Source organism: Harpia harpyja, chromosome 3 (assembly GCF_026419915.1).
Source record: "Harpia harpyja isolate bHarHar1 chromosome 3, bHarHar1 primary haplotype, whole genome shotgun sequence".
Lineage (NCBI taxonomy): Eukaryota > Metazoa > Chordata > Aves > Accipitriformes > Accipitridae > Harpia > Harpia harpyja.
This window is the reverse complement of record NC_068942.1, coordinates 64384645-64411711: the sequence shown is the minus strand read 5'-3', so window position 1 is coordinate 64411711 and position 27067 is coordinate 64384645. Positions and strand designations below refer to the sequence as shown.

The window sequence follows — 27067 nt, the reverse complement described above, 5'->3', positions numbered from 1 at the left end:
AGAACAGAACACTGATCTCCCAGTCCTCTTCTGGACACAGAGTGGGCCTTGCTGTGTTTGTGCTCTTTCCTCTCTGAGAAGGAGTTTAAAATTTTATATTACTTTCACTGAGGATTACAAGATTTACTCCTTTTTTATTTCCCTATTTTAAGGTGTCAATAGGCAGCTAAAATGGAATGGTGGTGTTTTTTCTTTTTTTTCAAAGTTTATACTTTGAAGCCTAATGTAATTGAAAATGAAAACGATTGTAGTAGCGAGACCAACTTCAGTTTTGTTTTTTCACTCTTTGGGATGGTCACTTCTTACACTTTTCCTTGCTTTCTCTTGAACTATCTACTGATCGTGAAAATGTTTCTTTTTTCAATAAATTGGCAGGGAATGTTGTTATAGTAATCAGTGGTCAGGCTCCCACATGAGTGTAGCTTTATCTCTCTCTCTCTCTCTATATATAGGTACATAGATATATCTATCTCACAGAAAGGCGATGATGATATGCAGAAAGAAAAAAAAAAATTATAGCATGGATTTTAACAACTTTATTGAGTAATGTATTAAGGTGTTACTACATCCAAGTTGGAATACTGTCAAATTCTATGTTTGTATACAGGAACTTGACGAGAGGAGTTGGTAGATTTAGAGAGTTACTAAGAGCTGTTGAAACAAGAACTACGCAAAATCTGCGAATGGTAAGTTATATTAAACCACATTCCTATTGCAGCATCTGAATTTTAGTAGGCAGGTAAAGCATAAATATATTGGCTGAGTTAGAGACAAATAATCAGATACACAGCATATTGATCAGGATCTGTTATCTACCACTTTATAAGGTTACATTTCCTGGCTTAAGTGAATGATTAAAATAAAAAGGAATGTTTGATACCCAGTCTCTCCCCTATTTCTCTTTTCTGTTTGTGGTTATGATTAAAACCTCATTGGTCTCTGACTGACCATACTTTCAACCTTAATCATAATTGCCCTATTTATGACTTACCATAGTTACACAAGGGTGTCTTTTCATGTTTTTTGTAAGGTAGTGGGAGTGAGGACAGACTGCAGAATCTTTCAATGTGTTCTATTAAGTTGGAAGTTATCAAGTTATTTCTTTATTTTTGTGATAAAACCTCTTAAAGGAAAACAATAAAAGCAAAACCATGAAAATTTGTTATTTATATTATCAAAAAATAAACCTTTACCAAAAGAGTGATGTATCTTTTTTGCATCTTTTATACAGTAAAAGGCCAAGGCTTACATCTTTTGCTCTAATGTAATGATTTTCAAAATGTCCTAGATTAGTTTCCTAATATTAGGCCTTTAAAACTCCAGAGTAGTAATAGGGATGGTAACTGGTTTTCTTAATTCATTTAATAACTGATTCCTAGTAAGGATATTAAAATTATTAAAAACCAGACTTTCAAAGGAGAGGGATAATATTGCAAACTTTAATAGAATAGGAGATGAAGGGCTTCTTGTGGTGTAGGAATTAAGGTGAAAGATGCAGGTCATATGGTGCTGTCCGTGGCTTAAACATTATACATCTGTTGCTGGGAAATACTGCCAATTCTGATGCAAGTGTAGATCTTGCCTTCTTTCCGGCCCTGGAACTAATCTCTGAGTTTTCGTCATCATGCTATGTAGTCATGCAGCTTGTATACATATGTATTAAACATTAAAGAGGAGATTAACCTGATGGTTATGGATTATAGGATGACTTCAAAGCTTTAAATTAATATTATTTACCTAAATAATATTTATGTAAGTATTTCTACACTTAAATATATGGTGCCAAGAATAGCTGGTCAAAATAAACTTTTTCATGCTGATCTACAACCTCGTTATGCTTTTGCTGAGCCTTACTAACAGTAGCAAACACCAGCACCTTCAAGTACAAGTTGTCAGAAGCCCCAGTCAGGGTTTGGACTGCAACTGTCTGTGGTGGGTTGACCTTGGCTGGCTGTCAGACGTCCACCCAGCTGCACTCTCACTCCCCTTCCTTAACATGATGGGAAGAAAATAAAGTAGAAAAGCCTGTGGGTTGAGGGTAAAGGCAGGGTGTTTGCTTACCAGTTACTGTCACAGGCAAAGCAAACTCAACTTGGGGAAATTAATTTATTGTCAATTAAAAGAGAGTGGGATGGTGAGAAACAAAGAGAAAAACTAGAACACCTTCACCCCACCCCCTTTCCTCAGGTTCAACTTCAGTCCTTCATTCTTGAGTCTTCGACCTCCTCTCCCTACCCTCGCACTCGCTGAGTGGTGCATGGGGGTTGGAGGGTTGTAGTGAGTCCATAACAGTTCCTCTCTGCTGCTCCTTACTCCTCATGCTTTTGCCCTGCTCCAGTGTGGGGTCCCTCCCATGGGCTGCAGTTCTTTGAGGGAGTATCAACGTGCTCCACCATGGTCCTCTCAGCAGGCTGCAGTGTGGACATCTGCCCCGCTGTGGTCCTCTGCACGGACCATAGAGAAGTACCTGCTCCACTGTGGTCTCTCCCACAGAAACATCTGCTCCAGGCCTGGAGAGGCAGTAGAGGTTATTGAGCACAAAGTATCTGAATGTGCTCCTGGATGTGCTCCACTCTTAGGAGCAACAGTTGGTGTTGTTGATACTTCAGAAATGTCTGGATTTAACTGATAAAATTGAAAAATTGTTCGTTATTGCCATTTTTTTTCTTTGTGTTTAGAGAATTGAACTGGGTACTTGTACCTTTCAAACAGCAGTATGCTTGTTTTTTTGGACGTTTTAAAATAACAGAAAATATATTCTACGTTATTAGTCTTCATTAAAAATAATCCAAGCATTTTTGAAGATTTTGTGTTCAGCATTTCTAAGGAAAATATTTATCTTTCACTTTTACAGACGATAGCAAGACAACTGGCTGAAATTTTGTTACGAGGCATGTGTGAACAGAGTTATTGGAATCCACTGGAAGATCCTCCTCACCAATCACCCCTAGATGATCCACTTCGAAAAGGTTCAAATACTAAGAATTACGCGCTCAGTAGAAGACCGCGGGTATACACTGGAGAAAAGTATGGCTGAGTTTATACCTCTCTTCTTTCTATAATTGCAATTGTTACCCAGTGCACTGGGTAATTTAGTTTATATTTTTGAAAATGTAGCAGGAATTGGGCAATGTGAATGAGAGTGTTTCCCATGCTGCGTGTGTATATATATTCCCTGAAGAGAACTAGGGAAGCAACATGCTTCTCCAAGCAGAAGTTTGCACTGTATGCATGAGACCTTTTGTTCTCAATTCTCAATATTTTTTTTTTTTCTCTATACTGGGGTATGTGGTAGAGTCAATATCTCTTCTTATACCTGGGATACAAAAGAAAACACAAACTGGGTGGCAAGTCTGAGATTGCACATTTTAAAAGTTGTGGGCTGTTTCTAGACCTCTGTTCTGCTTTATCATAGAAAGGAAAGAGTTAGCAATATGGAGATTCAAATTCACCCCTGAAACATCATAGAAAACCAAAACATATCTAGCAATTTATCTAGCAGTTTCAAAGGTAGTTTATTTCCCAAGGCAGCTACCTTTTAATCTTCTTTGGTTAGTTTTGGCATATACAATTGTTAATTCTAGAGTAGCTTTGGCGTGTGTCGCTTCCTTCTTGAATATGTGTGGCTTTTTTCAGAACCGATCACTATTAGTATTAGTATTAATATTTATTAGTATTAAATGTGGGTAGCCATTTCCTTGAATTTGAACTTTTTTCTTAAAAGTTCATAGCTTGATGTTTATTTGTATCTGATAAAATGAAACATGGTTTCTAAGATAAAGTTGTTTTCCTTAGACACACTCTGACAGTGCCTAAAATATATAATGACAAAATTTTGCACTTTGTTACAGTCCTTGTGTGTAGCTTGCTGCCTGAAAGTAACATGCTTGTGTCAAAGCATATTGTTGAAATCTTAACCACTTTGCTGGGTCTTTTTAAATTTATTTTTTATGCTAGTGATACTAAGTTTGATCTGATGAAACTTTGTTGCATGCTTGTTTTACATAATTGCAACCTTTGCACTGCTCTATTTGTATTCTAAATGCAAGTCCTTGTGGGATCTTGTATTTTGTATACATATATATATTTAATATAGTCAACAACTATTGCTTGCTTGTTTTGATACATGCTGGAAAGCACTGTGAGCCAGAGAACTGAGAAGTAGATTGTCACAGTGGAGATAATGATCTAGCCGAGATTGTGATTTGCTGTAGTAAGAGAGTGCTAAGTAATGCAGATGAAGAAGATTGAAATTCCATTTAAACTTAGGAAAAAAATTTTATGGAAGAGGTTGTAGAGTCTGGAGAATATCACTGGAGATACTCAAAATCCAACTGGACGTAGTCCTGGGCAACCTGCTAGCTGACCCTACTTTGAGTGGAGGGGCTGTACTAGACGATCCTCAGACACCCCCTCCAACCTCAACTATTCTGTGATTCTGTGAAATCGTTGTGATCTAGGAATCTCTTTTGAGGAGACTGTTCTGTTCCATATGAAATTGTTGACCCTTTTTTTCCAAATAATTTTTTTTTTCTTTTTAATATTGTTGTCTAGCTGGATTAAAACCAAGGCATTGTGAGTTTTTTAATTTCAGTGTTGTCTGATTATGTCTAGGGTGTGAAGTCATTAAAAAGCAGTCTTTTGAGCTTTAGGAAAAGATGCAGGCATAGACTTGAACATTCAATTTGCCAAAACAACTACTGTGTTTCTCTGCAAGTACACAATTAACAAACTGTACATGCAGGCAACCTTTTTAGTAAAAAGGAAATACCAGGTTTGCGGATATACCTTGATCCCTGCACTTAAAAAGTATGCATTTATTGCCCAAACACAAGAAGGTCTCTGTTATGCAGAGTCACCCATTTTCTCAGTCAAACTATTTGGTTTCACACAGCAAATCCTAAAGAACAGTCTGTTCCTCTCTTACAGTATATATGCCTTGTTAGTTAATATGAAAGCTTTTTTCAATAATGTGACCTTGTTATGTGCAAGAGTCTGCTTCTGTGGTAGATTGCTTATAGAAGTAGTCCTACCTTAAGTTCTGAAGAGATGTTTTGGTTTAGTGTTCACAGTATCTTTATATTGTAATGTAAAATACTGTCATACTTCAGGCATTTGAGTTGTTTAGCTGCATTTATTGTAGATTTCCATTCATGAATACTTCACACAGCAGCAAGCCCACGTAATTGTGGTGTCATTATTACTAGCAAGTAGAATGGCCTTATCTTCAAAGATTTCTAGCAATTCTCCTTCCTTGATACAGAATACTTATAGCAGGTTTCTCAGGCTCAGTCTTTCAAACTTATGTTCTTCATTCTCAACTCATGCTTTTGTAGAAACATGCCTCCTGGCAAAAGTGGGACTTTGTTCAGTGTAATTTTCTTGTTCTTGGGACATGCAAGTTATGAGTTCCACGATTTCAACAGAGCATGTAATTAAGTCCTTTTCTTTTGGCACATCAGAGTCATTAATACCAGATCAGATAAAACATGTCTAGCCAAGTATCTCATCTCCAGCAGTGATTGAAAGTAAGTACCTAAGACAATGAATAGCAAGACAGATACATAGGAAAATTCTTCCTAGGTATTCATCTGACCACCAGCTCTGAGTCTGATATGTACTATTTTTTTTTTAAATATCTTGCCTGATATATTAAGTAACTGCATTGTGGTGTTCTGAGGATGGTGAATGTGATTTGGCTAATACCATTTATGATTTTGTAGATCTCTGTGTTACTGCCTCCTCAGTTTTCTGTATCCTCAGTTGAAGAACTGTTTAACTTCTTGGTTGGCCTTTGGTTAGTAGCCATTTCATGCTTCCAGTTGCCTGTTTTGCTCTGCCCTGTTGCCTTGGAATTACTGTACTCATATGCCTGCAACTGTCAGGAGATACAGAAAGTGTCTGAGTTCAGTCAACTAAATTGAGCTTTTTGCATACACACGTCAAAGAATTTTCCCAGTAATTTCTGCATGAAGAGGATCTTCACTGTTTGAGACAAACATCAACTTATTTACCAAAATATATTCAAAGCTGTAGGAGAAAATAATGTTTGCTTTCATTTTGATAAGTGACTTTTTAGTAGTCCTCTTTGGAGCAACTTCCCTTTGTTCTCTGAGAAAGTAATTTCTCTAGCAACTATTTCCAGTCGTTATTCTGCTTTCTGCGAACCATTGCCAGTCAGTCAGGTTAAATCTACTTCTAGGTTGCTAAATTCTGCATTGAAGACTGGATAGGTAAATGGGGAGCTCTCTGAGGCTTTCTTTTCACTCCTCATTCCCTGCTCGGGGTGGTTCTTATTCATGAGTAACTGTGTTTTGAAATTTCTTTGTTATGTAAAAATAAAAGTGTCTTCTGAGATTAAGAACACTCTTCAAAACCTGATAAGCAACTTGCATTGATTAAAAAATAAAAATCCAACAACAAAACAACTTCCCTGGGGTCTTAGCTGCTGTATATTACCACAATACGTTCGCAATGTTGCTTTCCAAACTGCCTGGAGTTCAGATGTATTTTAGTTTCCATTTCCTTTCAGGCTTTTAATTACTGCTCAAATTTCTAGTGCATTTAAAAAAACCCCAAAAGATGTTTTAATATCAGACAAGTTTTGTTTCCTATCTGCAATTTATTGTAGTTTAAGCACCCTTGGGATGATAGGAATTGCTTATTAACAACAAGAAATTATTTTCTACACTTAAAGAGTTAATTGTGGAACTATTGGTCTGAATTAACAGGAAATAGTACTTGTGGTAATCCAGAAACAGATCAGAGAAAGAAATCTGAAGAGTTAAAACATAGTCACTGGTTGGGGGTTTTTGTGTGTGTGTGTGTGTGTGTGTGTGTGTGTGTGTGTGTGAGAGAGAGAGAATGAATGAATGAATGAATTCCTGCCAGTCATGTACCCAATGCAGATTACTGTTGTCTGTCCACCAGCATAGAAAAGTATTCAGAAAGCATCCAGTGTTCAGAGAAAGCAGGAAAGATTGCCAACTAGTCCTATGCAAACCTTCAGTATTAAGTCATAAGGAAGTGTACTTCATTAAAACCAAAATATTTTAACTGCTTGGAAGGAACAGTGGTTAGGGCAAGCAGGCAGAGATTGCCATGGCTCTGTTAAAAATACTCCCAGCTATTGATTGCATCAGGAAAACAATTCTCAAGAATATCTGATGAAAGACTAATAGAATTATTTATCCACATAATGCCTGAAATACAAAAGTTATCTTGTTCTTGTGAGAGAGTTTCTTGTTGCCGACCTTTGAATCAGTGATGGTGATGTAGATTCAGCTCAGATCGATTAGGTGCCAGAGGCTAGTAAAACTATGGGTACAGTTTTTATAGTTGTCAAATTGTGTGCAATTTTGGGATATTTGAATGCGTTCAACTCTGACAGCTGTGGTGGTTTTGTTCTCTTACTGTGTTTGGCCAACTTTCCTGAAATGCAAATTTAGAGCATTGCAAAGAAATGCATTTTAACCAATTGTTTTTTCTACGCAAGTTACTCTCTGTTCTTGAAATTTTCCAGTTTTTACAGTACTCTTACTATATTTGTGTAAGCTACTCCTAAAAATAATGTGTTGTGCTTAAATAATTAAATTCTCGTTTCAAACAGCATCTTTTGTCCTCAAGAAAATACAGAAGAAGCCTTACTGTTGCTGCTTATTAGTGAATCTATGGTAGGTAAAATAGAGTGAATGTGTGTATGCTGTAAGTGTGTGTGTTTTCCTTGGTTTTTTTTAAAATGAAAATAGAACTTTTTTTGTCATGCCTTACTTTGACTTGTGTTTCATTTTCTGTTAGGAAAGCAGGCAGTTACTTCTGAAATGCAAGCTTCTGTTCCTCTGAGCCAGCAAGATGAGGTCTGCAAGTGTTATGAATAGGAGTTTTTCTCCTTTAGAGTGGCTGAACCTAGCTTCCTTCTAACCATAGGCAGGTGAACACAAAGCCAGGTCTTTCATTTGGCACCACTTATCAGTATGAACCACTGTTACACCAGCTTGTTGCCATTCAGACTCAAAATGTAAGTTATTTTTGTTGTAAAAACCAAATCAAAGACTACTAGATGAGCATAATAAACATAGCCAAAAAGTATTTTCCATTGTGCATTAAACCTCAAATATCATTGAAAATTGTGAATGATTTTTAATGGTACTGGCATTCAGCCTTTGCTACTGGATTTTTTTTTTTCTTTTTTTTTAGTGTCCTCATTTCATCAATAGGTGATTCCTTTCAATGGCCTACTTGTGCCTTTTGTCAGCCTTTCATATTTTCCTCTAGTATGATTTTACTAGTCATCTATCAACTGCCACATGCTGACATTCTCATACCAGGTCAGTTATATGTTCTCAGATGGCAGAAATGAAAAGCTGAAGCTGGAATTTTGCTGTTTTTCTAACTGGAGGGGTGGAACCTCTAGAATCTGAGGCATCATATAGTAGTCTGTCTCACCGCACATCAATGAGACTTAGTCTTTTAAGTTCTATAGGTGATTCAGATGCTTTCATGCTCTGGCATAATTTCTGTTTTGATACAGTTAAATAGGATCAGAACGTTTTAGGGAACATTGTCCTATTTGAACTATTTTAAAGTGGCAAATATTTACATTGTAGGCCGAACTACTTTCCTTAATCCTAGTGATCTGCCTTGCAATGTTCATGACAATCTGTCACCAGAAAACTAGACTGAGCAAACATTTCCATATATCATGTTGGTTTTGCTGCAGTACATACTTACCACTGAAAGGGACCGCCTGTGCCTGTGTAAGGTGCCTGAGCAGCTCGTGGAGAGACACACAATTCTGATGTGAACTGTGGTCGTGGTGTGAAGTGGAAGCAGTCTCAGTTCTGCAGGATCTGACTACTGATTGCTGTATTTGCATGTGTACTTCCTTGCACATCAGTGTTAAGAAGCCAAAAAACAAATTAAAAGTACTGCCCTGTTAAGTCTCGTTTCAGGTTACTTACAGCTTTTCCTTTGTGAATTAGATCTGCCTAATTACATGAAATGCTTGTCACGGTAGAGCATATACCTTTAGCAAGCTTTCAATACTTTTTTCTTTACAAGTAATTATTGCAGGTTATCTGAGGCAAAAGAGTGTATTTCGGGGGAGTATAAAATCTTTCACTATTGACTTACTTTGGCTAAGTCAGTTGTTCAAATTAGTTTTGGAGGAGGGAAAGGGGAAGATTGAGCATAAAAATATTCATCACTACAAACTTCTCTTTCTGAGAGTTGAGAGCTGTTACTTCAGCTTCAGTGCATGCTAACTTTCTATCTGTAGTAGTTATGAAGTAGTATGTGATTTACAATTTTGAAACCAGTATTTGGGAAAGATATAAGAACAGTTACAGAAGATTGAGTAATCATTGCTGTTTTGAGATGGTGTTGTTTTATTAAAGTAGTATGATCCCTTCCTTGCATTGTCTATGAATTAGTAAAGACACAGATAAGGTGTCAAGACTTCTGTCCTTCAAGAACTTATTCAAGTAAATATTGAGAAATAGAATGAGGATCTGACATATAAGTAGCATTTTGTGTAAGTAAAAGTAGTCAAATCACTGTGTATATACAAGCCCTAAATCGTACTGCTAGTTTCAGGGAAGTGGTGCACTCTAACATCATAACTTATTATTTGTATTAGATCTAGTGCCGCGTATATCCAGAAAATTGAATCTTGCTAGTGGATTACAAATGCTACTTTTGTGTCACCTTGAGTTCCCTTAATTTCTGAATTCAGAAAGGATGCTTTGAGTAAGATTTAAATTGTAATATCTATGAAAGAAATGCTTTGGGAAAGATAGTTGTGTGCTTTTCAAGTGTTCTAATTCTCTTATAGGTACATTTCAGAGTACAAAATGTCTCTTTTAGCCTCATGACTGCTGCTACAGTGTATTGTCATGCCTAATGAGGAAAGTCAGCTGCAACTCTGCCATCACTCTTACTGTAAGATGTCCTTGTATTCTAGCTGTTACACTTGTGAAGTATAGACCAGCCTTTCCTTACCTGGCAGGAACGAGTAGAAAGGTGGGATCTGAAGGACTGACATCTTCACGTTACAGTATGTGTACACGTTGCTGCATGTCAGCTGAGCTGCAGTAACAGAATGACTAAGATTGGAAGAGACTTCTGGAGGTCGTTTTGTCCAATCCTCCTGCTCAAGCAGGGCCACCTGGAGCAGGCTGCATCTGTGTTCAGGTGCCTTTTGAATATCTCCAAGGACAGAGACTCCACAACCTCCCTGGGAAACCTCTGCCAGTGCTCAGTCACCCTCACAGTAAAAAAAGTGTTTCCTGATGTTCCCCCTGTGTTTCAGTTTGTGCCCATTACCTCTGGTGCTGTCACTGGGCACCACTGAAAAGAGCCTGGCTCCATCTTTTTTGTACCCTCCCTTCAGGTACACATTGATAAGGTTTTCCCCCTGAGCATTATCTTCTCCAGGCTGAAGACTCCCAGCTCTCACAGCCTTCCTCACAGAAGAGATACTCCAGTCCCTTATTCATCCCAGTGGTCATTTGTTGGACTATCTCCAGTAGCTCTATATCTCTGTTGTACTGGGGAGCCCAGAATTGGACCCAGTGCTGCAGGTGTGGCCTCACCAGTGCTGAATAGAAGGGATGGATTGCCTCCCTTGACCTGCTAGCAATGTTCCTGCTCATGCAGCCCAGGATACCACTAGCCTTCTTTCCAGCAAGGGCACACTGCTGGCTTCTGTTCAACTTGTTGTCCACCAGGACCCCCAGGTCCTTTTCTGCCAAGCTGCTTTCTAGCCTGGTGGCCCCCAGCATGTACTGGTGCCTGGGGTTGTTCTTTCCCAGGTGGAGGACTTTGCACTTCCAGGTCTTTGTTGAGGCCTTTGATGAGGTTCCTGTCAGCTCATTCCTCCAGCCTGTTGAGGTCCCTCTGGATGGCAGCACAGCCCTTTGGCATATCAAGTTCCTCCTTCTAGTTCTGTATCATCAGCAAACTTGCTGAGGGTACTCTGCCCCATCATCCAGATCATTAATGAAGATTTTGAACAGGACCAGGCCCAGTATCGATCTCTGGGGTACACTGCTAGTTGCTGGCCTCTAGCTGGGCTTAGTTTCACTGATCACCACCTCCTGGGCTAAGCCTTCTGTGTTATTCCTAGCTGATGGTAAAATGGCTGAGCATATCCTTTCTTCCACTGAGGGTGAACTAAGTTATACTGCTCGCCTTTGCCTCAGGCTCAAAGGGTAAGCGTGGCCAACTGACACATTGCAGTTTAATAGTCACTTTATTACATCTGAGACCGTGGCAGTTCTGAAATACCAAGCACTTAAGTTTGTAGGTACATTCTGTTTTATAATTATGCAGAAAATGATTGTTCAAATATTTAAGATATCTTACAAGGCATCCTCTCCTATAATACTGCTTTGGTATTGTCAGCCATTTTTTCACAAGAAGTGCTAGTTCATAGCTTGCTCTGTACTTGCAAGGAATTGAGTCAAATAGCGATTAAATGTGAAGTTAAAAAGGAAGAAGTTCTTGAAGCTGACTAAATATTTATGCAGTGTAAAAAGCAGAAGCCAAAGATGTCTTGATCAAAAGAAAGCAAAATGTCTCTTTTAGGGTGTGTGTGCAGGGGTGTGTGTTTTCAAACCAAGCTGTGGATTATTCAGTTGGTAATTCCTGAAATGTCTGTACATTTTACGCTCTATGTATCTCTTTGAAAATTTCTTTCAGTATTTAATTATTCTGATTTAAAAAATGTATTGAGTATGTTGAGCTTAAAATGTTACCCTTTTAAAGCAGAGAAACAATTTATTATCCCTTAATGTGTGTCACTCCTCACCTCTGAAAAAGGGGGAAATAAGCTGCCCATTAAAATTTAGTGTATATTAGTAAATGTATTAAGGGGGCCATGCCCAGTGTAATAAAAAAAAAAAGGAAAGGAGGGAGGAGGAGAGAGAAGGATCTTTAACTTCTGACTTCAAACTACTAGCTATACTAGCATTTGTACCAATGGGAATATTAAACATCAAGAAATCTAGAAATAGATAAGATATCAAGATAAGGTATAAGCTTGAAAGCATAGTGGGAGAAGTACTGAGTAGTTCAATACAGGTAGTCTTAGCTACTGGGAGACCTGAATTTTATCCTTAGCTCTTTAACAAGATTTCTCTGTGAACATGGTCGATTCATTTAATACAGTTCTAGCTCAGCTCTCTTCCTTCTTGAAAGGAAAAGTTTAATTAAGGAATTAGGTTTGCAATGTGCCTTTCACAAAACAGTATTGAAAGTATAAAGCCTTATTGCAAACATGGCCTGATTCCAAACCTGTGCTCAGAACCAGGGACAGTTTTTTACTTTTCACTAGTAACTCCTGAAGGTGATTGTGTGGTTATCCTGGGCTGGTTACCAATCATAAGTGAGAGGATAGTGTCGTAATGTTACGAAGAGAAAAGAAATTGATTGCCTTATTTTACAAAAGCTGAAATAGAGGATTTGAAGATCCTTCTAATATGTTTTACTAGCATACAAAAAATTAAGTTAAATTTTAGAAGATGAATATACATTATATTAAAAAAACCCTTATTTGGTTTCTAAGAACTCTTCAATAATTTTAAATACATTACCTAATTTATGTAGTTTGAATCAAGTAATTAAAAATAGATCCATATAGAAACATAAATCTTGCCACTAACATATAAAATTGGTGATTCTTGCTGTCTATAAATTAGTAGCAGATACTGTCTCTCTGTATCACCTATATCAACTGTTGACTGTCAGTCTGAATAAAATGGTAGTTACTTGAGCAAAAATATAGGTTGGATTACAATGCTTTACTTTGTTTCTTTTTTTGTGGCATGTTTCAGGCTAACCGTGATGCTGTACTGAGCAGAATACCAGAACACAAAAATGATCGTATCATCAGTTTGCAAAGTGCATCTGTAGTCTACGATTTACTTACTATAGCCTTGGGAAGAAGAGGCCAATATGAAATGCTCTCAGAGGTTTGTTGATAATAGTGAATATTCAACTGTGTCTTCGCTGCATATTTCTGTTAATCATGTTAATTGTGATAGTACTTAAGGGCTAAGCAAATATAGGACACTGTCATTCTGACTACTGTATAAATACAGTAGGTAGTTTCCACCCCAGAAAGTTTACTGTCTAAATTTATACAAGTGACTTGAGGTGGTCAAGCACAGAAATTGTGTGAAAGGTGCGGTAAATGGTATAGAAGTTCAGACCGTTTTTAGTCAGGGAGGCATGGATCTGGTTAAAAGGATACACATTAAATGGAGACAGGAGGAAGGAACGGCAAAAGATAAAAGCTGTTGTGGATACCAGTGATAAATATAAATACCTAGAAGAAGGATTTGTGATATTTTATTTCAAAAGAAAACTTTCTTTTACACCTCATAATATTTGTAGTGCTCCAAAGTCCTCGTAGTTTGTAAAATGGCTTTGAAGTTAATAAAATGGAAATGTATTACTTTTTCAGGTCTGTAGGAAAGTGCGTTCTCTGTCTCAAACGTCTTGTGTTTTATTATGCAACTTGAATGTGTTTTGTTAGATTGTGGCGACTTCTTCAGGAAATTTTCAAGTATCGTTAACAGTTTTATATCTGAGAAACAACTACAGCTCTTTGGGCAGAGCAGAGCTTTCTGCTGATCAAAACGGTGCTCACCCAGCAGCAGGATAGTGTTGCTGACCACTGTTAATTATTGGTATCCAGAAGGAATACTTCAGCATGTATGGTAGGAAGGCATATCCATATCCAGGGGTTGATTTGCTGAGAAATGGTTTGTCTCTACCATAATAGAGGACTCTTATTAAGACAAAAATTACACACACACACACACACACACACACCCCCCAGTTCTTCTCTGGATATGTTATGTTGATAGTCACCCTTTAACCTGCATCTCCTGTGATGTTAAGCTCTGAATTTGGGTATTCTTCTTGAAAGTACTTCATAGCTGCAAGTTATGCATACAAGTCAGTTTTAATCAGTCCAATAGAAAGTCTTTCACAAAACTGAAGAGTATGAAAGCTTGTACAGGACTGTCATCCTACAACATAATCTAATCAGGAATATTTCCATTTACTTGCCACTACAGACACTATCACCTTCATGGAGGTCACCTTTAGGCGATTGTACCAAAGCTGCAAGAGATAACCCTCCATATATTTTAGTCTAGAACTTTTTAAAGGATAGAAATTGACAGGTACTGTAAAAAAAACAAAACAAACCAACCCCCCCCCCCCCCCCCCCCCCAAAAAAAAACCCCCAACACTTGAAAAGGTAACTGATTTCTTTTTTCTTTAAGCAGCTGGCAACCTTTCCTTTTTATATACTAACCTAGCAATGAGGCAGGGGTAGTGTAGCCCTGGGTTCCAATTCTGATTCTTTTATTTTGTCTGTGGTGGTGTGGTGGGTTTTTTTTTTTGTTGTGGTTTTTTTGTCTGTTTTTAAATGTTAAACAACCATTATATTAATGCGAACATCACAAGTTCCTGGGATTCCTCCACTGTCTCCTTTGGGACACTTCGGGTAGCATTTATGTCACAATAGATGCAACTTCTTGTTTGCAATTCTTCTTGCCTTTCTTAATAGAGAATTTTTTTGGCTTCACCAGGAAAGCTAGAGGTATCTCTGTTCTTTGCCATGTATCTTGAAGTCTAGGACATTACCCTGAAGGGTAGGAGGAAAGTCTTATAGTCCCCTCCCATGGAGAAGAGCATAGAGCTTGCTTCCCTCACTGCTTGTGTGATTGGTTTAGCCCCTGTAGCTGACAGACAAGCACCACTGCCCGTTCCTTTTCCTTCTGTGTTTTGAGCACAGTTGAATGTTCTGATGGAAGGTGTTTTAACTTGACTTAGATCTTTGATTTCAGTGCCTTTTAGAAGCTGCTTGTGCTGGTGGTGATCTTGGTTACAGACAAAAGCAGAACCACGAGTATCTGGAAAGTTAAAGAGCTTCCATGTTTGACCAGCTTCTTAGTTGAGGGTTTTTAGCCATTGCCTTGAGCTTTGACACCTGAAGTCTACCTAAGGCTTGTTTTAAGGTCTTTTTGTGTTCTTTTTTAATCTGGGTCTAGCATCTTTGTAGTTATATTCCATCAAAATTGTATGTATATTCTTTTGAAATGTTCTCTTTGAAAAATAGAAAATAATTCTTATATGTTTGAAAAATGCTTTTCAATACAGAATAATTAAAATGTATTTATTATATGTCCATGAAGTATCTATTCTGAACATCAAAAAATCATCTTATAAAGACCTGGTATAATAGACAATACTTATTTTAGGATACGTATACTCTAGATAAACAGCTGCAGCAGGAGCTTATCCGGAAATGGTTAGAACATCTCATTTGTTCCAGTTCTTCTCATCCAAAGCACAGTGGAAAACATAGACTTCAAGAAGCTCTTAGAGTTTAGTGAGTGGTTAGAGGATATCTGCCCTCAAACCCTGTGGCCCATGGTCTGAAGCTTTTATAATTTAAAGTATTACAATAAACACAAATTCAGAAATGTAAAAACATTCTGTTCAGTTATGTCATAGGCATATAATTTTTTGCTGGCTTCATTCTCTGTGAGCTAATTATGATTGCACTAGTGGAGCTGTTGTAGGTTCAAGTCAGAAAGCACCATTATTCTAACCATGGAAGTGGTATGCACACACCAGTTCCAGTATCTTGTTATCATCTTCTGGTTTAGCTATAGCTGATTACTTACGGAAGTAGTTAGCTGTTGTATAAGAACATTAAATGATCAAAGATCTGTTTCATCCTTGTTAAACTGTTCTAATGCTCAGTCATGTTCTTAATTGAAAAGGTCTCATTTCTTTATGGAGTTTGTATACAACGGGCTTTCAGTTTCTTATGGCTTCTTCAACTAGATGAAAGAACTTTCTACTGTCATAATTCTTTCCTAAACAAAAGTACTCTTGACTGTCATCAAGTTGGTTTTTAAGCTTTTTAGGATATGACATATTGAGCTTATCAATGTCCTACTAGGAGAGATGTTTTCCATCAGAAATTTTCCTAGATACTCGTCTTTAAGTCTCTAACTTCAAGCATATTCTTTTCAGGAGGAGACCATAGTGCTAAGCAACAAAATTCAGTAATGCGTTCAACATTACCTGTTCATACAGTGATTATTTATGAGGCAGTACCAACAGCTGCATTTCTGCCTTTCAGGAGAGGGATTGTGCTGACTGTGTTTTCAATTAGTTAAGTCAGTTGCTATTATCCTGAACATTATCTCAACTTGCAGTTTTCCAGGGTACTATTGCTTGTTATGTACCTCTCATTGATTTCTTGATGGAACCTGTTGCTCTTTGAAATTACTTTTTGTTATTTGGTTCAGAAGAACCCAGCTTATCTGGTGTTCATGTTGTTGTGTACGTCACATACGTATGTATGCACATAGATCCCTTTACTCCACATATGCTAACCACTGATTTTGTGATCTTATGAAGAAAAAAAATCATGTAACTTGTCACGTTTCATACTGAATGAAGCCAAGTAAATAGAACTTGAAGTCAAGGAAAAAGAACGGTAAATAGATCATTAGTATGTTGAAACTCAAGGCTTTTAGAATAATCTACAGTTGTGTCCTGTGTTCCCATAATTACAATATTATAAAAAACTACCTTATACACATATGCATGTGCATTAATTATATGAAGGTACTTGTTCACAATTAGAAAAATAAACCCCTTATTTTCTAGGCCTTGCTTAATTAAAAATTAATTGCCAATTCTAACTGGAAGAAAATAAAGAAGTTGGAGAAGTTGATAGGAAAAATTCTAGCATACATTACTTGTATGTAGCAAATAATGCACTTCTTGTATTTGTTTTGTTTCATCCTCAGTGCTGTTCTTTGCTTCAGGTTCTGTTAAAGTGTGGGAACACGCTATACCTGGCTGTGCTTTCTGTAATGTTAAGGCTGAGTTTGAATATGAAAAATAATTTGTGGTATTACAGTTCAGCATCTACATTGTAGCTGTCAGAGCAGAAAAGCTGCTTCATGTGATTGGAATCTGCAGACTAGAAAGTTAATTGCTAAATCAGTTTAATCCAGAAAAGTGTTGCACCTTTTGAGTCTCTGGAGCTGGCCTGATTAGTGAAAATGAGCATAGCAAAATGAAATATTTCTTATTGACAACAGCAGATATGAAACTTTCAAAATTAGTGTATAATGCTAATTTAATATATTTAATCTCAGTATAGTAATAATGAATTTCCTTTTGGCATTCAGCTATTAAGTTGAAAATTTCAGCAAAATATTGAGTATGAATTTAAAATTCTTAAAACTAGAAATAATGCTGTCGGGTGAACCTTTACCCCCACCCTCCCTTTAAGTGGTACTGATAAGTACTTGTGGTGCCATTGCTTGTTCCCAATTTGGGAAGAGTGTGTGTACAATTTTCCTTTTCACTTAAGACTTATCTCCTGCCTTTTGCAGCTGGTACCTTCAGTAAGCTGATATTTATCATTCCTTCTTTCAGACTAAATAGGACAGTACCAGCAGGAGCATTTAAACAAGCATAATAAATGGGAAATCAGTGTTCTGTTCAATTGTTTTTTTCCATATAGAATCTGGCAGCTGTTTTCACTTAACTTATTTGAATTATTTAAATTTTTAATTACATGTATTTTAGGTATGAGTCTATAAGAAAATTTTTATACTAGTGTATCTTCTCAATAATTGAAGAATGTGCCCTTAAATAACAATTTTCCCCCCAAAATTAGTGTTTAGAAAGAGCCATGAAGTTTGCATTTGAAGAGTTCCATCTCTGGTATCAATTTGCATTGTCCTTGATGGCAGCAGGAAAAGTAAGTCTTAATTTTTTGATGTAATTCTTCTATCGATGGCTTTTGATAACAACATTTGGCACTTTTGTAATTTTCATCTGTAGTGTTTTTGAAAATAATTCTAATCCTTAAATCAGCTAAGTACACTGTACTACTGAATTTACGCCTAGTGCTGTATAAAGAATGTTGTTATTTCAATAGTTTCTAACTTAGCAACACTGAAAGGTGATGATAAGAATTATCTTGCCAACGAGCTTAAGCTAAGCTAATCGAGTGTAAGTAGTGAATTATACCAGATCATATTATCCAGTAACAACTTAAGTGCTGTTTTGATGAATGAATTTTACTCTTAGGTACAAATTAACACTGTTTCATGATGCTGTTGCTTTTTTTTTCTTTGGGAATTTCTGACTGTGTCTTTTTTTAATATTACTGTATTTGAGACTGTGTATTCTGTGCAATTAAAGTGAGATGGATTTTTTTTTTATTTTATATAACCTAGGAACTTTAATGTTATCAGATGCAATCTTCTATTTTCAGTTCTTTTTGCTTTTCCCTGTCATGTTAGGGAAAATAAATCCCATTCATTATGTAATGTAAATAATACTGATTTTCTGGAAGATCATTCTCAATGGGGGTAACTTCAGCATGGGGGAAAGGAATGATTTCTATCTTCTTTAGACAATACTTTCAGAAGCACATTGGTTCTGAAGAGGCTTGATTCTTCTTCCCATTCTCTGTTTACTTTAAGTTATCTTCTAAACTGAGATTGGGTGGAGGCAAATTAATTAAAAAAAGAGGAGCAGTGCCAGTCTGTTATACAATCTTGTATCAGAGCTATTCCTGAGTGCTGTTTTAACTCCCAAAGAACAGTAAAACTCTGCTTGTTCTGAAGACTGTCCTGTTCCTGCTCTTTCCTTTGCCTGGCTCAAATGTTGTGAGCTTACAGGCCTAGCAAAGTTTTAAATGCATCTCAAAACTGTTTTCTGAATTATGTACCACTGGAATTACGTTCTGGGCAAATGTTTCACTGGGGACACTTAATGATAGTTCATAGGGGTTAAATAACAACAGCAGTGCCTAAAGTCTTGAGTTTCACTTGGTTGAGGAGCTGTGACAAATTGTTAACAAATTGTTTAGTAATGTCTCCTTCACATGGGAAAAATAAAGCAAGTTATGGAATTCTATCTGTGAAACATATTTATGCTTTTAGTAATTTCAATGGGAAATGTTTTTAACAGTCTGCTCGAGCTGTTAAAGTCTTGAAGGAATGTATACGTTTGAAACCAGATGATGCAACTATTCCACTCCTTGCTGCAAAGCTCTGTATGGGATCTCTCCACTGGGTAAGCTTTGCCACTCTTTGTCTTTTCAGCAAGAGCTGTGCTAAAATGCAACAAAATTGTGGTTTAGGGATGTATCAAATAGTTTTGCACAGTGACTACGTGCACTTGGTCATCTCTATAAATACAGCACAAATATGTATATGCACATGTACATCCCTGTTTGCATGGCTAATTTAAAATATTTGACAGCAATGGTTATGTTTATCAAGGTAGCATATCTTGATACTGATATAAGACATAGCTAAAAATGTATTAGAAATTGAAACATTGGCATACAGAGATTAAAAATGCAACTTAGACTTCTGTTTCCTTGGTGCAAGAGGAAAATAACTTTTTTTGGAAGATGAGACAAATCTCTTATATTCAAGAGAGTTGTCTGGTAATACCATGTTTGCAGGCAGCTGGGGTTTATGAATTCCTAGTAGGGGCAGTGTCTTTTTAAAAAGTGTTACTTGAGTTGTATTTTAGATAACCTTGAAATTGGTGTATCTGTACAAAAACCATCAAGGTGATCAGAGATCATCATGTGGTTTTCAAGATTACATGTGTAATTTTTAGAAGAATGAGTATATTTTAAAAAGGAGGAAAAGAAGGGAGAAGGGTCACAATCAGAAATTGAGAAAATAGTGCAGTAGCAGAAACATGACTTGTTGATGCTGACAAAAATACAGTCTTAATTAACGTAGATCCTAGTTCTGTAAATTGTTCCCTATGGATTGACTCCGTGTGGAGTAGCTTACTGTACTTAGCGTTTACATTTACTGGAATGGATTCAAATGTTATTTTTTTTCGTACTAGATTGTTAAATAGTGTGCTAGCATGGGTATGCAGTTATATCTTGATCCTTTACATGTTTATTTATGAGCTTGTATACATTCAGCAATACTGTATGTGATGCAGAGTTCTGCATGGCTATACTTTTTTTGCAGGGTTGGAGCCATAGTTCTTGTAACTGATTTTCCTAAAGAAATGGTTCATGGGGCAAGAACTCTATTTATGAAATGCAAAAATGATAGATGGCATATATGGACCAGAAATGCCTTTTTTATTTAAAAAAAAAAAAAAAAAAAGGAAGAAAAGAAAGAAAAAAGGCAAAACCACTATAAGTTTAGAATGAACTGTGTGTTATGTGCCAGAGTTTGTCTCAACCATAAGAATGGGTGCTTCAGCTTAAAATCTGTGTTCTTTACTCAGTATTTGGAAGGAAAATTAAGTCTAGTGAAAAGTGAAATAGTCCTTACAAGCAATCATGGCTGAGATTTCAACAGACTCAGTGTGCATAATACACATGCTATGTGTTCTTCTCATTATAATGTAAGATTTAGCTTATTTTAGACTTACATGGATGTTTTATAATATTTTCAGTTGGAAGAAGCTGAAAGATTTGCCAAAACAGTTGTTGATCTTGGGGACAAAACATCAGAGTTCAAAGCAAAAGGCTACTTGGCACTGGGGTTGACTTACAGTCTGCAGGCTACTGATGGTAAGATAAGGATAAATATTCACATTTGGAAATTCCCATGTTGCCTAAAAAAGGATACCTAGCAGAACGCTAGACTTAAAATTAAAGCTTCTGTGTGCAACCATTTTTTCAGTCAGTGTATTAAAACTTCTTCAATGAGCATGTGCAATGAAATCTCTTGATCTTGCCTATCACTGATTAAATATATCCTTTTTAGCATCTTTGCGAGGGATGCAAGAGGTCTTGCAGAGAAAGGCTCTTCTTGCATTTCAGAGGTGAGTGGGTGTTAATCTTTTTATTTCATTCTGCTTTATGTAGTGAAAGGCTTTTATTACGTGTTAAAAAGAGGGACTTGTAAAAGATTGTGTAATGAGGATTTCACCTCTGGGAGTCTCCTTCATGAGTACTGAATGTATTTCTTCAGCATTTACTTCATCATTTTCTGTCAGAAGTATCTAAATTGATTTCTAAGGATTTCCTTTTATATCATTTTAAAGACATTTGTGTTGCTCTCCAGTATAAAATATTTTCTCAAAGGAGTATTCTGTTATGATCTAGAAGGGAAATTTGTATGATGCAAGGTTTCAAGTCATGGTTCCATGTGATAGTGTTTCTAGAAGAGCTGGTTGCTGATCAGATTGTATCGCAGGCTTTTGCAATTATCTCTGTAGAGGCAGAGCAATAATTGAGGCCCTGCTGCTGTGGATGAGGGGTGAAATGCGGGGGGAAAGAAAAAATTCTATCTGGAGATTTAACAGGCAGTGACAATGCAAATGCCTCGTCTTTCAAGTCAAGTGCCTTACACAGAGGTTGTGCTGTTGGGGATGACTAGTTCGTTCTCAAGGGTTTGACTCTACAAATCAAATGACAATAAACAGGTGAATGAGAACATCTCTACCCTAATTACAGAAGAAACAAACCTTGATGATAAAGCTGGCAGAAGTGCTGCAGCACCTAAATATGTCTTTTTTTATTGTCTATATACCCTTGAAAACCCTGCTTTGGTGAGATAGGCCGAAATGCTTCAGTGAAACTGATTTGTGCATTAATGTGAATATGAAGTCTCAGGTTTTTGTTGGTGATTTTGTATCTGAGGGGATAGGGTTGAAAAAGTGTTTTGCAGGTAACTTTAGAGTGAGGCTGGTATGTATTGGTCCTTCCTTTTTCTGTCTTGTCTTAACTATTCCTCTGTATGTAAATATGTTTTAACATATCTTTGCTCTTCCTGTTCCTTAATGTTTTTAATAGTTTTTTATTACTTCAGCATTCTTTCTCCATGTTGAGACTGAACTTTCTACCTCCTGGTTTATACTTCAGTTCCTCACCCATCCCTCTTACCACTGACTTCATCATCACCGTTTCAAAACTACCGTGCTAACCATTTCTCACCATTTCTACCCATTCACTACTTTTGAGGTTCTAATAGTGAGTTGCTGTCTTCTGCTGTTTCTTTGAAAGAGTAAGGGATGAAATGAACCATACCTTGAAGCTAATCCATTCCAGCTCAGTGCCTGCTGACTCTACCCTCCAGTTCAGTGTAGCAATACCCAAAATTCTGAGAGTCGTTCCCTGCTATCAATCTGTCTGGAAAATTGCCATTTTCTGAGGGTTGAGGTTGCGCAGTGTTTGGACCACCCATAAATATGAGGATGCTTTTATAGGTAGCATACTGCTTATTGTGGTAATATTTTATTAGTTTGCTCTAGAAAAAGAATAAGTGGTTTGAGTGCAAAAAGAATAAGCAATAAACAGTAGGTTAGGAGAACTATTTTTCAAATGATATTCAGCTTCTTATCACTGCAAAATTACTCTTTCACACTCTCTATTCATATATTGTTGCTTGGTTGTGTGTTGTTTTCTTTCACCCAGGAACTTTTCTGTTTCATTCTCTACAGCTGAACAATAAGTCTCTTGATACCTTCTTAACTGTTCAGTTTCGAAGACTTTCTAGCAGCAAATAGTGCCAGCTGCAATCTGAAAACATACCCAGCATCTCTTCAGTGAACCATTACAGATGTCCTTTAGCTATATAGGTTGAGTGGAACTTCAGTTTTGTAGCGATATGGAGCTTTGAAATATACACAGAAAGTGTTGGGAACATGGGACTGATTGCATCTGCCTTTATGTATCTTTCTGATGCTTTGGGGTTTTCTTTGTTCCTTTTTTTTTTTTTTTTCCCCAGTTGATACAACCTCCTAGACACAACGTTTTGTATTTTTAAGTGCGTGTTCCAGGGTATTGATGTTAAGTTCTATATTCATCCTTTCTGCTGGCCTTTCCCAGAATGAACTTGTACATAGGCTTTTAAAGTATCTTTCAAAGGTTATAGTAATGTGCAGGGTATATGTTTTGAAAACTCTAGTGAATTGCTAATATTGCTGTTCGTGATCTTGCTGATATGAGTAGCTTGGACTCCATGCAGAATCTGGAGTAGAATGGTTTGGCCCTTGAAAAGAACAGAGTTTCTGCATCTCAAAAGTCCCATAGCTACCTTCTCAGAGAAGGGAAAAAGTATGTTTTGAAAGGTGATTGTTCTGTATATTAACATGTTTCCCCACTTGTGTTCATAGGGAGACTCACACCTGATAGATCAGCTGTACTGGAAATACACTTCAGTGTGGTTGATAATGTTGCTGGTTCTTTGCGTTGATAACATAGGTATAGGATGTTACCGAAAATTTGTTACCACAGAGAGGATGTTATGCTCAGCATACCAGAGTCATGCCCACTTTCTCTTCCCACATCTTAAAAATAAATGTTTTCCAGGAGGTGGAAGTTGAAATTCTCCATTCATCTGTGCAGTTTATGAAGTGAGCAGCTATACTGGACTCAGTATTTTGATGTGCCAACTTTTTTTGTTTGGTTTTCGTGGGTTTTTTAATCACTTACCTAGAGGACCAGTTCCTGAAGAAATAGAGGTTCTGAAGGAATGCAGTTATGGTTTGGATCCTTGCCTATGCTAGATTTCAAGGCCACCAGTCTGTGATAGTGGCCATTTGAGAAGGTGCTTGTTGCCGTCTTTGCAAAGTGCTGAGCGGGTGTTTGTTTCACTAACTTTTTTTTTATTTTGGAGACTTTCAGTGCTTTTCCTGTGATTGGTGTGAATTGAAGTTTCACAGAACTCACTAAATGTTTGATAGATAGTAACAGCTTTATTCTTTCACTAGCTGAAGCTTGGGTGACTGAATAAGTACTCTCTAAGTTAAAATCTCTTGTTCTCACTTAGTCTTGCTTAATTTGTGAACTTAAATTTAAAAAAGGACTGGTCCCAGACCCTGTTAGGCTTTATATTTGACTCTAATCTCCAATTTAGAGGAAAAGTTAACAAAATATGAAACTGTCCCCTAATAACTTAAATTACTTTGATACATGTTGGGTGTAGTTGCTAAACTAACGGAGCTGTCTCTGGACTTGAGAAGACAGAAACGCACAAGCCAGATGCAGAATGTTCCCTCTGTGGTTGTAATGGATTAAAGGTCAATTTTGTTCCTCCCTCCCATGGAGACAGCTCATTAGATGTTCTGACGATTATTCACGTCCTATTTCTAAGTAAGCCTCGATTAAAAGGATGCAACAAATACAAATAAAAAAAATAGTTCCAGGCTTGCTGCCCAGTATTTACTATACATTATTTTAGGGTACAGCCATAAATTTTTTTTGTCTTTATGCTCAAGCATTCCGCCAAAAAACCAACTTATCTTGCAGCAGAAAGATTGTATTGCAGGGGAAAATAATAGTGTATTATAAGAACATCTTCTGTAGGATAAGTGTCAAAAAGAACCAGACAAAGTGTGTGCATTTGACCAAAACATTAAAAACAAACAAATTCAAAAAAAGGTGGAAAAAAGTTGTTTGTTTTAGTAATTGGGGTTACTTGCAACAGCAGTAGTTACGAATATTTTAAGAGAGAATAATCACAAAACACTGCTGCTATTGGGCAGTTCAACATTTCTGTGGACAAAAGTTATATTTATAAAAAGATCATCAGCATAAACTTCTTCACCTGAACTTCAAACGTAGGTTCTTGATGAATCAGATCTTATGCTGCCTTTTACTATAATGCTATGATAAAGAAGCTGTCTGGCCTACATTTCTTTCACATTGCTGTGTAGCAAGGTGCTCTGCTAACTTAATCTCAAAGGAACTCAATGCCAAGAGGTAACTGGCTTTCTAAGAGGCTTAGTGTGCTGGTCTAAAAATGTGCTTATATTTTGGGAGTCTGAAGAATGAACAAAACTCTGATCTACTTTGCTGCTACTCTTCCTCTTTGAGTTCTGTGATTCAGAACCATCCTGGTCAGGGTTGGTGCAATTGCTTGTTGTGCAGATGACATAATTCTTCTCTTTTAAAGGCATGTTGTTTTGGGGGATTATTTTTTTTTCCTCATTTTTCTATAAGAAAGCTCTGCTTAATGACTTTTTATTATAACTGTTTTTAGATAATTACATCTGGTGTTTGTTTAGGAGTATATTTTATTTGGAGAATCATTATGTATTGCTAATATTTAAGATTTATACTGACATTATGTAATTGATTTCTATTAAAAATGACTCTTTAATGACCCAAAGTGTTTCCTTTAAATCAAGGGTGATTGAGAAGTATGAGAAGTCACTGGAATGAACACCACTTATATAAAAATATGAGCTTATGTGTAGTGAAGAGATCTGAATATATATGTGTTTGCGTGTATGTCTAACCTGTATTAACAGGAAAAATTCACTAGTTTTCTGTTTTGTTTCTTTGTTTTTAAGGGCTCACAGTTTGTCTCCAACAGATCATCTGGCAGCATTTTACTTGGCACTGCAGCTTGCCATATCCAGACAGGTTAGTTGTGTTTTAAAAGTGCAGCCTCACACTGTCATATGAAGATTAGAATTTTTATCTGTTTATGGATACAGATGAAGATTTCTTCAATAAAACCCTGGTTTTCCTTGTGCATATATGCATATTTTTGGAAAAACAACCCCAAAATACTCTCTCTGAACACCTTCAGTCTTGTACACTTCTCCAGACTTCTGCCACAGTATTTCCAGCTCTAGGATCAGAAATAAGTCATTCAATTTATTTGTTTCAGCATTTATGTTGCTGGATGGAGAGGGGAAAAAAAAGTCAATTTTTACCCTGTTTTTACCTATTATGTGTAATCTCTGCTCAGACTGGTTATCTGGAGGGTGGGACTCTTGACAGTGCTTAAATCTTGAGTATCTGCTAAGATCCATGCCTTTTCTGAATACTTGTAGGAGGTTTGGTTGTTGTGAACAAAATTACAAAAATGTGTTTAAGAAAACTGGAAAATATTTTAAAGCTATAAAAGAGATCATAGCTCAGTCCAACTTGTACAGCTGTTATGATTAAGGGATTTAGGATTCTACCATATATCACATGAATCTGGATAATGTGGAGCTGCTTTGTATATGTCATGGTAAGCCTTCTCCTGTCATGTTTGTTTTAGGAAGGAGTTTTGAACACAGAAGTTTACATCTCTAGGTGACTGCTTTTCATTGCTAATGAGTAGCAGAGACATTGGACTATGTCACGTTAGAGCGGAATGGATTGTCACTTTAATAGCACAAAATATTTTTCAGTAGCAGGCTATGACTCTATACTTCTAAATTCCAAACTTCTCACGTTGCTTAATTAAATTTCCTGTTTTTAACACTTAGTGTACTTATTTTGAGCAGAAGCACATGCAGCTCAGGAGATCATGAAATTCCACATGAAGAAAAAAGTTACTGTTGTAGTCTAGCTGTACATTTTAGTTAATGTATTACAATTAAAATATTTTCAAAATCATATAGTAATACAACCAATACTTGAAAAGGAATAGTAAGTGAATATTTTAAAGGGCTGAAGGGAACTGTTTTATTAAAACATGTATCTTATTTTCCAGAGTTAATATATTATTTAATTTTTACTGTTCACTGTAGAGCATCAGGTCCATTTTAAACTTCTGAGTAGTATCTTAGAGGAGTCTATAGAATTCTACATGGTATCCAGGTGAACATTTTGAAAATTTTATGGACATGCAATCAAGTAGTAGGCAATACTTCTAATAGTGGTGCTTTCTTTTTCTGCCTTTTTTTTTTTTTTTAATCAGATACCAGAAGCTTTGGGTTATGTTCGTCAGGCTCTGCAACTACAAGGAGATGATGCCAACTCTCTTCATCTCCTTGCACTCTTGCTATCAGCCCAGAAACACTATCATGATGCTTTGAATATCATTGATATGGCCTTGAGTGAATATCCAGAAAATTTTATGTGAGTGAATGTCATGTTTGCTTTCTACGCTTTCTCTCATATTTATTTTTCTTAGATTCTTATCTCATTCATTTCAAGAGGGGATGGATTTGAAGATTGGTCTGGGTTTTTTTCCACCAGTCTTTCCCTCTGCCCATTTAATGCAAGTCTGCTTTTTATTAAAGGCTTGTTAAATAATTTTGATCAAGGATTTGCTTTTGAAAGGAAGGCTAG

The 27067-nt window shown here is 36.7% G+C and overlaps 1 protein-coding gene across 5 annotated transcripts in view; it reads left to right on the top strand.

The window, feature by feature from the left end:
• The window catches only part of TTC7B (tetratricopeptide repeat domain 7B), a 141777-nt gene that overhangs the window by 47821 nt on the left and 66889 nt on the right, over positions 1 to 27067 (top strand). For all 5 annotated transcript variants that reach the window (XM_052782973.1, XM_052782974.1, XM_052782972.1 and 2 more), the window contains 10 exons: positions 608 to 686; positions 2855 to 3027; positions 7610 to 7673; positions 12834 to 12971; positions 17726 to 17809; positions 19030 to 19134; positions 20500 to 20617; positions 20814 to 20871; positions 25348 to 25420; positions 26694 to 26854. In XM_052782973.1, coding sequence (XP_052638933.1) covers positions 608 to 686; positions 2855 to 3027; positions 7610 to 7673; positions 12834 to 12971; positions 17726 to 17809; positions 19030 to 19134; positions 20500 to 20617; positions 20814 to 20871; positions 25348 to 25420; positions 26694 to 26854 — 1053 coding nt within the window. The remainder of the gene's footprint in view (positions 1 to 607; positions 687 to 2854; positions 3028 to 7609; positions 7674 to 12833; positions 12972 to 17725; positions 17810 to 19029; positions 19135 to 20499; positions 20618 to 20813; positions 20872 to 25347; positions 25421 to 26693; positions 26855 to 27067) is intronic.